Source organism: Nannobrachium achirus (assembly GCF_963921795.1).
Source record: "Nannobrachium achirus genome assembly, chromosome: 8".
Taxonomy (NCBI): Eukaryota; Metazoa; Chordata; class Actinopteri; order Myctophiformes; family Myctophidae; genus Nannobrachium; species Nannobrachium achirus.
Window position 1 is genome coordinate 18,394,160 of NC_137817.1, and position 13,712 is coordinate 18,407,871.

At 42.8% G+C, this 13,712-nt stretch overlaps 1 protein-coding gene across 2 annotated transcripts; it reads right to left on the bottom strand.

Moving 5' to 3' along the window:
- Positions 1-2,937: 2,937 nt before the first annotated feature.
- rbm7 (RNA binding motif protein 7) lies at positions 2,938-13,363 on the bottom strand. 2 transcript variants are annotated; one of them, XM_080731065.1, is made up of 5 exons: positions 13,210-13,363; positions 11,814-11,976; positions 7,819-7,879; positions 5,803-5,893; positions 2,938-3,993 (listed from the first exon to the last, which is right to left on the bottom strand). In XM_080731065.1, exons 1-5 carry the CDS (start codon positions 13,300-13,302, stop codon positions 3,568-3,570), a joined length of 834 nt encoding a protein of 277 aa, XP_080587191.1. In that variant the 5' UTR covers positions 13,303-13,363; the 3' UTR covers positions 2,938-3,567. The 2 variants fall into 2 exon arrangements, with proteins under 2 accessions (XP_080587191.1, XP_080587190.1); XM_080731064.1 differs by having other exon boundaries at positions 2,938-4,020.
- Between the last annotated feature and the right edge of the window lie 349 nt (positions 13,364-13,712).

A 13,712-nucleotide genomic window follows, 5' to 3' on the forward strand; every position in this document is an offset into this window, starting at 1 on the left:
TGCAATGTTTTCCCCCTTCATTTCTTTAGCTTCTTCAAAAACATTTTGAAGGTTTTGAAGACGCCTTGCTAAAGGTGTTATTAATATTATAAACAGTTTAATATTATAAACAGCATTAGTAGATGTTTGCTGTGAAATATTATAAATTATATTAATTCGTTGTTTAATTTAACGAATTTCAAATGTTTTACGGCTATTCTGGCAAACGACAGATTTAAGTGTCCCTGTTAGGTTTACGCACAAGTAAACTGACGTCATTCAGGTTTAGATGAGGCAACCCACAACTCCTCACTATTGCAAAACGACCGATGAGTCAAATAAACAACATACGATTTCAGATTTACACTGATATGGAGTTAAATAAATAGCCTATATTTTGTGTTGTGATATTTTTGTTCGAGTAGGCTACTTTCTTATCTCCAATAATTATTAATTTGATCTGAAACTGTACAGCCATAGAACAATGAAGCTAATAGGTATAGACCTAACAGCTATAACAACAGCAACACTGTTAAACATGCATAGTAGGCTAGGCCTATTTATTTATTTATTTACAAAATATTTAAAATTATTTATTTGCTTTAAAAGGTCTTTGAAGGCTTTACATTCTTAACGAAATTGTTGTGTGCAAGAAGCAATTTAAACTTACAAAACGGTCATTCGGCAGTTTAACATATAGGCTTATTATAAGCCTATAGCTTTTTAATGCATCTCTCTTTGGTGACATCAACGTAACTGTCAAGAGAGGCTATAAAAGTAAATTAAAGATATCGGATGTTAGGTTTAGTCAACACAATTACTTACTCGATATTGGCCTATAGGCTATGGGGAAATGACAAGGGCTGCATCTACAACTGAAAGAAAAGTGACTAATCTCAGGTGTCATCGCATAATTCTCTCAGAAAGAATATATTTTCGCATTCCTAGTTTTCGTTGAAAAATGTGTTTAGACATTTTATTTTTTCGGCCTCTTATTTTCCGAACATCCCGTGAAAATGATGGAGTCTAATAGCATAATAATGTTTATTATATTCATTTCGGGGAAAAAAATACTTCTTTCCTTCTGTTATATTCTGTCTGGGTGCATCATGTGGACAGACTAAACGTTATCTTCGCCATAATTGCTGATTGAATGTTTATTTGAGACGACTCGTATTTGCGAGACGAGAGCCCATATACGCCTGGCCCTACGACGAGAGAGATGGCAGATCAAGTTTTCACTTTGAAACGCCGGGTCGTCTGCGCAGAAACGATTACCATCTTCCCAAGCACAGGGAGTGTAAATATAACTCGTTGGGGACCCATCTCTCTCCTAGATTACAGCCGCCCATATTCAAAGAGCGAAGGATTATTGCTGGAGGAAATATGGGAGATCTGCGTAGAAAAGCTTGGGCTGTTTTGGGTTTGGTAGGTTGATCAAAGGCCGGGAGAGAAGATGAGAACAACTGCCGCCGAGAAGCTGTTGCCGCATGTGGATCACATTTTGAGGGGTGGGTGGGGTGACAGTAGGATGAGAAGGGGCTGGGTTGGGCCGAGGGTAAAGAGAGAGAGAGAGAGAGAGAGAGAGAGAGAGGTGTTTGGATATACGGCGCACCGATGAACCCAACAACCTGAGCGCGAGAGCGGGTCTGTTGCCACCGACTCCGAGCTGGTGGGACTTCCAAGTTCTGGAAGAAGGAAGGGGGGGCTTTTGGTGGTGGATCGATTTATTTAGTAGCCTAGGCCTACTACACTCCGCTTCTATATAAGTCCACAGCAGCGGCTACTGAGCGGGATTTCTAATCCGGCTGCTGCGGGGCTGGAGACGCCAAGCAGATCAATCAATTAAAACAGTTATGCGCTGCCTGCACTGCCAGCGCAGGCGCATGCAATAACGCGGTGGTCTTCCTAGTACCAATGGCCCGCGACAAAGAACACAGGATACTCTTCATTAGGGCGACTTCGGAGTATCAGGGTGGAATCTGACACTATAGGGTAGATTACAGGCAAGACAAAGAGCTTAGTGGAGAGGGTGCAAATGCACCTCTACTTTTGGAACCCGGCAGCTTTATTGGGGATATGCATGTTGATACACCACGGGAGCTGTTGTTAGCGGCCTAAGCACTTTCGGAAGGGTAGATTATGACCTCAGCGTGGACATTAAGAGATTTGGCCTGCAACTTTGTTTCAAGCACATGCGACACCGAGGGCAACACAGCCGCTAATTGTAACATGATATGGCAAGTCTCAAACAAGACGGAACGATTTGGAGCTAATTCTGGTACACAATAGATTTTAATAATATCTAATCTAAGTCAACTAAAACCTGCCCAATTCTAAAACAGACCATGCACAATGACATTCAATGTTACCTGTGCTGCACGACTTGCAAGCAGAAAAGGACCCCAATGTAAACGGCTTTCTTGGGGTTAATTAGTAGACATTGTATCTGAACTGTATACTGACAGGTGCTTTTCCTATGCGACCTTCTAAAGTATTCAAATAAAATAGTTTGTCCATACTATCCCACCCAGAAGCCAGTATCCTAAAATTAATCAGTGGCAACATTTGGATTGGCATCCTAAATGACATGTCACATTCAATAGCTAATCATATGGCCCAGTTATATTTATCATCTAGTTAATTGATTCAATAAAGGGATGCGTGTGGCGCCACCTGCAGATTACCATAGCCTGCTGTACAAGCATATTACTTACACACTGGTCATTTATAGAGGCAGACAAGCATGCATAACTGCAAGTACCCTCAACATACAATATAGCTTAGTTGTCCATGTGCATGAGTTGTAAATAGAAACAATGCACCACAGCACAAAAGGAGCCTGCTATGCCCAAAAGGAGTGTTGGTTCATGCAGTTAATACTTTTTTTTTTGTCAAAAAAAGAAATCAGTAAACACAATCCAATGAAAGGCTCTTTATATGTACACAAATGTTCATTTAAAAAACAGATTGTTTTACAGTTAAAAAAAAAAAAAAGTTGTTCAGAAAAGAAAAGGTCTCAATGGTATCAAACAGTCTAAACAGAAGGAATGTGTTCTAATATTGTCCTGCTGGTGAAATCGTTGAGTCTTCAACCAAAAAAAAATAACATTTCTTTCTTCTCATTTTTGGTCGAAAAATACACTGCACTTGGGCCACCAAGCCCACCATCTTAAAAACAAAAAAAATCCATAAAATAGCTGGCCAACATCCTAAACACATTTCAAACATTTTTTTGGATACTTTCAAAATAAATACTTAAAATACAAAAAAAATACTACAAAGAATCCTTTCAAAAACAGCTATTTTTTATGCAGTCGGATAGTCACTGCTTTCATAACAATTACTTTTCTTTAACAATACATTGCCAGAAACTCACACTTGAGCCAAGAATTCAAAACTAAAAGCAGTTTAAAAGCAAACAATGATGGCACACTGGCATAGATTTGTGTATCTTTAAATTGGTTGCATCGTGTAAACAACCCGAGTTGATTTTTTCCCCTTACTTTTCACATTCCAGAACAAAGTACATGTTTAAAGAGAAACAAGGGCCCATTCTCAAAATAATAAAATAAATCCCATAATGCCTCAGTACCGTCGCCGTCTACCGTCTTGGTAGCCTCGGTTGTCACTTCGGTCGTCGTGGTGACGGCTGCTGCCTCTGTTGCCCTGGTAATTATTTCCGCCCTTGTTGTCATGGTAATAACCACCTCGACCATGTTGCTGGTGGCGCCCGCCGGAGCCCTGATCGTCGGCGTAGCGATCGTCGGCGTAGCGTTCGTCGGCGTAGCGCTGGCCTCTGCTGTAGTGACCGCCCGTCGTGTTGCTCTGGGAAGAATGCTGTCGAGTGGAGTCACTGCCATGCTGTTGTGGCCCACCTCCACCTCCGCCTCCATTACTGCTGCCGCCGTAGCCTCCTCCACCGCCACTGCCAAACGGTTGCCTCTGCTGCTGCAGGGGTGCCGCTCCCAGCAGGCTCCCATTCTGCTGCTGGAGCTGCTGCATTTGAGACATCTGAATCTGCAACATTATGTTGCTCATCTATATAGACAGAACAAAAGATGGTAACAACACTATGGCCTCTAGCTTGGGTTTTCAAAGTGGGTGACGGGGCACCCTGGGGTGCCGTGACAGCAGTCCAGGGGTGCCGCGAGATAATTTGATAATATTTGGAATTATGGAATTTATTTGGACACTTGAAAAATATTTAGTATCATTTTAAACTCTAAGTACAAAGTTATTTTCAGTCAGTTTTAATCAAAATGGCTATCATCTCAACGTTTTCCTCGCAACATAGTCACTAAAATATCGTCACTGTCGGGCAGAAACCTTGTATCTCCAAGTTTCAAACGTGATCGTCAAGCAAAGCCCTGTTTCATCATACAAGACTGTCGCACAAAACTAGGGAAAACAGCCCGATCTACAAGCACACAACGCCTCGCGATGCGAGGCGTTGTGTGCTTGTAGATCTGCCGTTTTCACTAGTTTAGTACATTTTATAGATGATAAATACAAAACGAACGGTTTTCGACATACAAGGTTTCCACCCGACAACGACGATATGCTATAAATATAAGGTGCTGGGAGTGAAAATTATAATGTAGGGGTGCCTCGGATTAAAATAAATATTTATGGGGTGCCCTGAGACAAAAAAGTGTGGGAACCCCTGATATACAAGATAGTGCTGCAGCCACTAGAGTGTGACATGGTACACAAAGCCTACAAATAGCCTCCTAAGTGGGCGCCGTCGTTTGACGGCAAATCTCGCAAACGTCTCACACGTTTACTGGTGCTAGATCCACGAGAGTGTTGCTGGGACAGAGAGAGGGTGATAATAAAGTTGATTTACTTTTAATTTCTGTCTCCATTTTAGTATTAAAATTGTGGGAATATGCTTGTTATGATCGGGTCCAATATTTAGTTCAGTGAAGGTGAGTGAATGGAGCTAAAGAATGTCCAGAAGCCGTGTTCACGTTCCCAATTTTCAACACATGCTTTTGTCATTTTTCAAAAGGTTTGCACAGAACACAATTACATTTATTCTATCACTGCCTTTATTATAATAGTTTAATTTAATCGAATAATTTCTTAACAGCAATTCATCGATTTGAGATTAATTGTTAACATCTCTAGTCTGGGGAAATCTACATTCAATGTATGGGCTAGAAGAGCAGCCCAAACAAGCACCAACAAACCCACCATCCCACTATGAAGGACTGCCCTAAAGACAGAAAATGGCAACAAAGCCTGTGCTTGTTCCTAATTAGGCGAACAATTAGATGTATAGGCTTCAATATTAAGTCATATTTTAACCACAAACTGTGACAAGTTGCTGTGACAGTAGTCTCGCGTGGCCAGACTGTTACCTCCGCGATTTGGCCAAATGCTCCCGGCATGCATACAGTCTGGCAAACCAGAATAGAAATGATGAGTGCGAGATATAGCGGATGTGACGCAACCGCTCCCTTGGTGCAGTATCAATAACATGTCCTACTGGAAGCGTTACGTCTCCTTTCTTTATTTTTTGGGGCATTATTTCGTCTTTCTCTGGTGTTATTGGTGTTACTTCCATGTTGTTTTAAAACGTTTTCTTAAACTATACACTCATAACAAGAATAGGCCGCTCGAATGACTTTGTCTGAGCTATTGTGTTTCTGTTATGTTTCCAATGGGACTACAGTTCAGTGCAGCAGTGGCTACTTCCGATACTCGCCGTTCGGGGGCTGCCGTTCCAGACTCTATATAGCATTCGGAGATTGTGGAATAGTTGTCTGGCTACGCGAGACTACTGTGACAGTAACTAAGAATGGAGATATGGCTTACCAGGACTTGTTTTTGCATGTTATCAGGAGATCCAAATGACGGTCTTTGCATTTGAGGGCTATAGGGTGGAGAATTCATCTGTCCTTGTGTACTGCAAGGAATTAATATTCAATTATTAGATTTGCATTAATATGTGGAAACAGTGCAACAAGAATTACAAATAATATTCTTATTCACATAATTTGTGAATTAAGACATTTTCAACTATACCAATAAACAAACACACACACACACACACACACACACACACACACACACACACACACAAGTGTGGGCCGGCGTTTTTTACGGGCCGCGGGCCCCCGCAATTTTAATTATCGGACCCAGCCCAGCCTGCCCCGCAACAACGCATCAATTTTCACAGCCCAGCCCAGCCCGCCGTCATTAAATACACGTTAAATATGTCTTTGAATGTGGCTTTTTAAGGCAGCCAATTTCAACTGTACGAAACAGAACGGAGGAGAAACTTTCAACACGGATATAGAGCACATAGCCTAGTGCAGTGCAACAACAGAGCCATACAAAAATATCGTTCGAACATTTAAAAGCAATGAACCGTTAATTAGCTATATGACGGCATGACGAGTGACGACATGCATGCTTATTTTAATTGATAACACTCCTGTATTTGTATGACTATACACACGGAGCACAACTAGTAACTACTGTATCACAGAGAGAGGAGGATCGAGTCACAAGCCTAGTCACTGGCGCACCGCGCCGAGACAACACACTTTGACCAAAGCAACAGCTGTATGCCTCTCAACATAATTATTCTCTACAATCTATGCTCTCACCGCAGCACGACAGCAACGAACCAACAGACGGTAATTAACCAGCTCCTTACCATATCTGCTGCGGAGGTGCAAAGTTGATCAAACTTTCAAAGGGTGTACGTTGTTTAAGTCAAAGGAGCATTGTTTTCATTTCATAAAATGAACTTTAGTTTAGTCAAAAGCTTGTACAATCCACACTAGTCCACACGTGAGTTCTGTTTACATTGAGCTGCAGATCGGCTGCGGAAAGTAGCCAATAACTAGCAAGCAGAGCGCACTTCCTCTCAAAGCGGTGGAGGATTTCAAAATAAGATAGGCTACTCCTGTAATATGATTAGGCAAATGGTTTTATTTTCAAGTCTACTTACAGGAAGTAATGGACTTAATTAGAATTACATGACACGGACCAGTTTGGCTGACGAGCATAGGGAAGGACACTTTTGGTGCGCATTATAGACCGAGACCGCCTCAACCCGCCCCGCCGATAAAGTGTACATTTCTTGGCCCAACCCAACCCGGCCTGCGGGCTGACCGCGGGCGCGGGCCGCACCGCGCATCACTAACACACACACACACACACACTTAAGAGGCTTAAGCTTAAATAGATTGCGTTTGTATATTTTAAATGACTAGCCCTTACCCGTTCAAAGATATGAGCTCCAAAATGATGTGCAGTGTGTGGGTTATGGGATGTGCACTGTGCACACAGTATATGAGGGATGGAAAGTAACTTTCACTGGTGCTTGCATGATGTACTGTAGGAGCATCAATGTAAGAAACCCGTTTCGTTTAATGGCTACTGGTGCTTGCATGATGTACTGTAGGAGCATCAATGTAAGAAACCCGTTTCGTTTAATGGCTACAGAGATACTGTCCCCCCCCCCCCCACCCCGCCCGGGGGGGGAGTGTGTGTGTGTGTGCGGGTTTGTGTGTGATTGTGCATGGCCTGAACAACAGCGCTCCTCCCTTAACATGTGTGGTCACAAAAGGTACTGTAGGCTAAATAGATATAGATACACCATAAAAATGCTAATATACAGTATATGATTTGTGAAAGTGACAAACGGGCTTCACAGTTATGTTAGGTGTGTTCATCTGCTAATGGTGATGCGATTTCAGATCAATTGCTCCAGCCACTGAGGAGAAACGCTGTTTCAGACAGACAGACACTCACTCACTCACTCACTCAGACATTTGCAAAATTATAGTATAGATGTATGTTTATACACTGCATTCTTACCACTGGCCATGTGGATTCGGAGTGTTTACAGGGCTTGAGGTCTGTGAATTCACTGTGCTTCCTGTGATGAAATGTATAAAAAGAAAAGGGTAAGTATAGTGTTTCTAAAGAACCAATTCCACTAAACGCAAACGAGAGGGTCAGGAGTGGGGGTGGAACGCTGGTGCAGTCGGTAGCGCTGTAGCCTCACAGCTAGAAGGTCCTGGGTTCGATTCCTGTCGGGGGACGTGTTCTCTCCTCCGCGTCATCAGCGCCCACACCCTACTGTAGGTGAGGTTGGCGAAAGGGCCTTTCTGTGTGGAGTTTGCATGTTATCCCCATGTCCCCTAGGGTTAGTAGCAGTACCCTCACAAAACACACAAACATGCAGTAATCCTGGTCTCTATAATGCCTCCCCCTGGCCACCCGGGCGCCTGATAGAGGGGAAAGGAACTGGTTGGAATAACGTGTTCCTTCCACACGCTACGTCCAACCTGGGAAACTCCCCCGTCGGGGGGCAAGAAGCGGTCTGCTCACTCCTCATGCATTGAAGGAAGCATGAGCTCAGTTCAGGGCTCTCTCCAGGTTGGCAGAGGGAGAGCAGCGCCCAGGATTACAGCTTAGGCAATTGGCACAGGGAACAATGGGTTACAAAATGGTGGTATAAACATTTTATTTAGGTAAAATAAAGTAGATTGTCGCGACCAATGTGAAGAGGAGGCGACTTCACTCCTCATACACACACAGCTCCACCTCCAAAAGGCAGCCACACATACAAAAGGCCTTGCGGAGCGGTTTGTTTGCACAGACAGAGGCACAGGTTACTCAGAGAGTGAGAGGGTACAAATGCATGGACCATGGATTTATTTGGTTCCATATATGTACAGATGGGGTCGCCAAAAAAAGAAAAAAAACTCCCTCATATGGGGTTATAGTATAATAAAAAAAGTTTGAGAACCCCGGTCATAGAGCTGCCATAGGGTACTTTGTGATACACAGAGGCACTCAGAAGTTTAAAAGATAATAATCCATTTGGACGTTCTGGCAGAAAAAATAAATAAATAAAAAAAATCCATAAGCTTACAGACAACCTTCTCTTCCCATGACGGGCCCGAAATGACTTCTTTGGAATGAACGAACAATTCCTTTAGGGAGTACACAACTTTAAAGGCAGCCACGATTAGTCTGCTATCCGGGCAGGCATAGGACTGATATTACATACAATTCATGTATTCCAGATATACAGGCATTCCAGGGCAAGATTGAAACATACAAATGAAAACAAGAAGAGGGAAAACAAGAGGGAAACAAATCTAATAGGGAACATCTGTATAATCAGGAAGAATGTTTTGTGCTAAGGAGCTAATCTGTGGAGCTAAAGTGGAAAAACAACACTGATTGGAAGGACAACTACAGCTTTGTCTCAAAGAATTAGAATAGTGTAAAGAAATTGGAAGCAGCAGATGCCATAGCATCCCAAATGACTGACTGGAAATTTCACACTGGACTTCAAAGCAACTCCGACTTCAAAAGGTTGACAAATAAATCCTTGTTTTGAGAGGTCTCGTGTAATATTGTATTTTTTATTTGATATGAGCTGTTTGGCGTTTTTCCGCTTTCACTGCAGGCGCAACGTATCCAGAATAAATGAAAGGGTTAGGGAAGGGAATTACAGAAAATATTTAACTTTTTCACAATACTAAATTTTTTGAGACAAAGCTGTACACAAGGCATCGGAACTTAAACCCCACATGTTTGAGCTGAGTCCGTCAAGGCTCTACGATAGTGCCCTTTCTGTTTTCTGTTATTACCTGCCATGACTCCCCATGGCAGGTCTGCCCATTTTTTTTTATTGTTGTACATGAAACCAGGATTTTAACAGGAGAAAAAAACTACTTATCTGAGCACAACATGGACAACCCTGCTTGACATGTGTTGCTCAGCACCATGAAAATGGTGTTCAAGAACAAATACGAGTGCTTGAGTGGTGCAGTGGTAAAGTGCCAGCCCACCCCCACGGAGATAACCTGACTCCGCCAGATGGTGGCAGCAGTGCATACCGCCCTTCCTTACCATCTGGGACCGCTCGGGGAGAGTTGATAACGCCAAAGATATTTAATTAATGAAGATAGCTCATCCGCATTGGATCCACTAGAGTGCGACATGGTACACAAATCCTACAAATAGACTCCTAAGTGGGCGCCGGCTCTGACGGCAAATCTCGCGCACGTCCTGTTTACTGTTGCTATAGATCCCGCGAGAGTGTGTTGCTGGGACAGCTAAAGAGCAATAATAAAGTTGATTTTCTCAGTTGTCGCTGAAAAAAGCCACTTTAGTATGACAATTTTGTTAATATTATGTGGCTTGTGATGATCTGGTCCAATATTTAGTTCAGTGACTATAGCTTCTGAACTATTATTTTGCTCTGTGTTCACGTTAGCTCTCCCATTGTAAATGAATAGACTCCAAACATGCTTCCGCCTCCTAAAAAGGTATCCACCTACGTCACACAGAAACAGGAAGTACAGGTCTTTTGCACCCTCTTGCTATCGCCCTCTTGGATAACGCTCATAAAGTCCCAGACCGGACGAATCAGCGGCAGCTACGGGCGGGCTCTGAGCGGCTCTGAGCCAATAGAGTCTGACTGCAGACCACGTGGAAACCCAGTAGGCGGATTCCAATCACCTGCTAAAGAATTTGAAAAAATGGCCCGCCTCCTACATCGGTTTGGTTGGAATGAATCCAGATGGTAAAGCAGGGCGGTATGGAGGCATACGCACTGCTGCCACCATCTGGCGCAGTCAGTTTACCATGGAGATTGTGGGTTCGAATCCACCATGGTGTATTTGTCGAGTATCTGTATGAACCCGTGTTCACCAGGCAGGGAGAATTAATATTCACTGTACATAACCCTACGGTCAACACTCCCTGACAGCAGGGAGTGTTAGGCGGGAGGAGTAAAACGAATGCTCTACGAGTCTACGTCCTCCCAAAAGGGGCTCAGTAGGATACAACAGCAGTGACACAGTGTGGGAGGGAATTAATTGGCTACAATACATTGGGGAGGAAAAGAAATTACAGTTCACTTGATGCGAGACATTTTCCCCTTTATAACCCCCATTACATCCACATCTCTAGCTATACAGGTACACACACTTGAAATGTTTTGTGTTGTAAATTTTAGATGACTATTAATATATTAATCTCTCCGTCTTGTTATACATGTGCAGGTTTGCGGATGCGCCAAAAGATCTCCCTCTTTATCACAGCCTTATGTTGGCAGCTTATGTCAGAGCCTTTGGGGCAATGTAATCAATGGTTATAGGCTATTATCACGGAGCGGGCGGGACTTCCGCCTTTACGGCAAACGATAAAAAAATAAGCCCTTTATTAGTTATTTCTCCGCGTTTCCATTATTCCAAACATTCAACGTTGATAATAAGTTGATAGGATAGAAAATTATAATATTATAAAGCATTAAGGCTAAATGAAAATAGACGATTTACAAGCTCCGTCACAGCGCATCGCATAGCATAGCAGTATTGATACTTTTACTAGATTACTTTTTCCATCACTGCACATGCAGTGCACAGTCTGCACACACACACACACACACACCGAGCTCCGCATTCCTCCCTCAGCCCTCTCCTCTCAGTCTAGCCGGCGCAGATCGATCCTATCAACTTATTATCAACGTTGAATGTTTGGAATGATGGAAACGCAGAGAAATAACTAATAAAGGGCTGTCGTAGTAGCCCGCAGCATAGAGTTAGAGCGGCGGCGGAAGTCGGGCTGCCCGCTTGCCGTAAAAGCGGAAGTCCCGCCCCGCTCCGTGATAATAGCCTATTGGTTAGAGCAGCACTCTTACTCCTCGTTTGTGCCTGTCATTGTTAAATATTTGTTTCTGAGCAAACAAACAGGTCAAAATGAGCTCATTGGAATCAAGAGTCAACTTAAACATTATTATGGTTACTTCTGTATACTCTCAAGAGCCAAATGAAAGGTCAAGATTTTACCATTTCGAGGTGCAACATGCATAGTTCTTCCAAAGAGCGACGTCCCGTCCAGCAGCTTCAGGGCGTAGGGCACAGACATCTCCTCTTTATAAACAGCAAAGCCGAATGTTTTCTGCTTCCCATCGTTGTCTTTGGGGATTTTCGTTTTGACGAGAGGTCCTGCCTGTAAGTAAGAGAAGACACACCACATCTAATGCATGGATTTGGACACAAACTCTGCCTACATTATGCAAACACAAACCCTATCCAATGTTCAGTGGTGGAAAAAGTACTCACATTTCTTACTTAAGTAGAAGTATTAATACTGCAATGTAGAAATACTCTGTTAGGGTGCCCTCACACCAAAATACGTATGAGAGTGGAATCCGCGTTCCGCCAATGCATTTCAATGAGAGTGAAGCGGTTTCATGCCAGCAGAGGATTTCTGCAAAAAATGCTCCCTCGTCATTGAAATGCTTGGCGGAACGCAGATTCCACTCTCATATCATAGAGGTATTTTGGTCTGCCCTCACACCAAAATACCTAGAGTGGAATCCGCCAATGCATTTCAATGAGAATGGAGCGTTTTTTGCAGAAATCCTCTACTGGCAAAAAAACGCTCCATTCTCATTGAAATGCATTGGCGGATTCCACTCTAGGTATTTTGGTATGAGGGCACCCTTACAAGTAAGAGCCCGGAATTCAACATGTAGGCCTACTCGAGTAAAAGTAGGCCTATTGGCATCAAAATGTACTTAAATGAACAATAACATTTTTGTTATAGTAAAATAACAAAAGTATAGAGTACTCATTATGCAGAATGTCGCATTACACTTTTAAAATGTAATAAAATACTTGGAAAATTGCTGATCTACAAGATCACAATGCCTCGCATCACGATGCATTGTTAGCCCTGAATACATGACTATCATATACATGATATGATAGTCATGTATTCAGGGCTAGATGCATTGTGAGCTTGTAAATCGGCAATTTTCAAACCGAAGTGATAAATCTTTTCAAATTTTTTAGCGAATTAAAGTACAATATTTGAGATTTTTAAGTAAAAGTACAGAAAATTGGAAATAAGTACAACTACATCAAAATTGTACTCAAGTCTTAAGTAAATGTACTTAGTTACTTCACACCACCGCTTACAGACTAGCATAACAAGCCTGACAGCGAGACAACGTTAGGCTATGGTCGTTGTTTCTTCTTTGTTCAAGCCTGGCTGGGACATTTAGCTATAGTGTTTTACCACGGCGTATACTACACTGTTTATTCAAAACGGTCTCTGAAACTCTGTTTACTGAATTTTGTTCGCCGTTAAAGACCACCACCACTAACGTTAGCTACAAAGAGCTAGCCTGGCTACGCTATCAGTGTGCTGCTGCATCAACAACAACAACAACGTCACCTGTAAAAATAGCTCGAATAAAAGTTCTTCCGTCACTCTCTGGTCGAGGTTTCTGATGAAGAGAGTTCGATTAGCCTCTTCTTCAATTCCCATGGTGACTCGTGTCCTTCTGTTACTCCTCGCAAAAGCTAACAAGACATGTAAACACGCACAATTTATACAGAGGGCCGCGGCTATCGTAAAGTGGTGCATTGCCGTGCCAACGTAAGGGTGTTTTTTGCAGGTCTTTCAGTCCGATTGTATCAAAAAAGCAACCGGGTTAAGTCAGCAGACGCTTGTGATTGGCTGCGCGGAGGCACCGAAAGTCGGGGAGACGGAGATAAACCTAACCGTAACCCTAAACACTAACCTCACTACCTCAGTAAAACTAATCGGCCGACGCTGGTGAATGCTAACCTGGTGAATGTTAAACTGGTCGGACCAACGCCCAACGGTGCTTAACCCAGTTGTTTTTTGATACACTCGGACTGAAAGACCTGCAAAAATACTCTCCCATTCCATTG

What these genes read in the sequence shown, in the direction of transcription:
- rbm7 (XM_080731064.1), bottom strand. Translation starts at nt 13,302, where the DNA reads ATGGGAATTGAAGAAGAGGCTAATCGAACTCTCTTCATCAGAAACCTC. An exon ending in TATTCGAGCTATTTTTACAG is followed by an intron (nt 11,977 to 13,209) that starts GTGACGTTGTTG and finishes TCTTACTTACAG; the next exon opens with GCAGGACCTCTCGTCAAAAC. An exon ending in CCGAATCCACATGGCCAGTG is followed by an intron (nt 5,894 to 7,818) that starts GTAAGAATGCAG and finishes AATTCCTTGCAG; the next exon opens with TACACAAGGACAGATGAATT.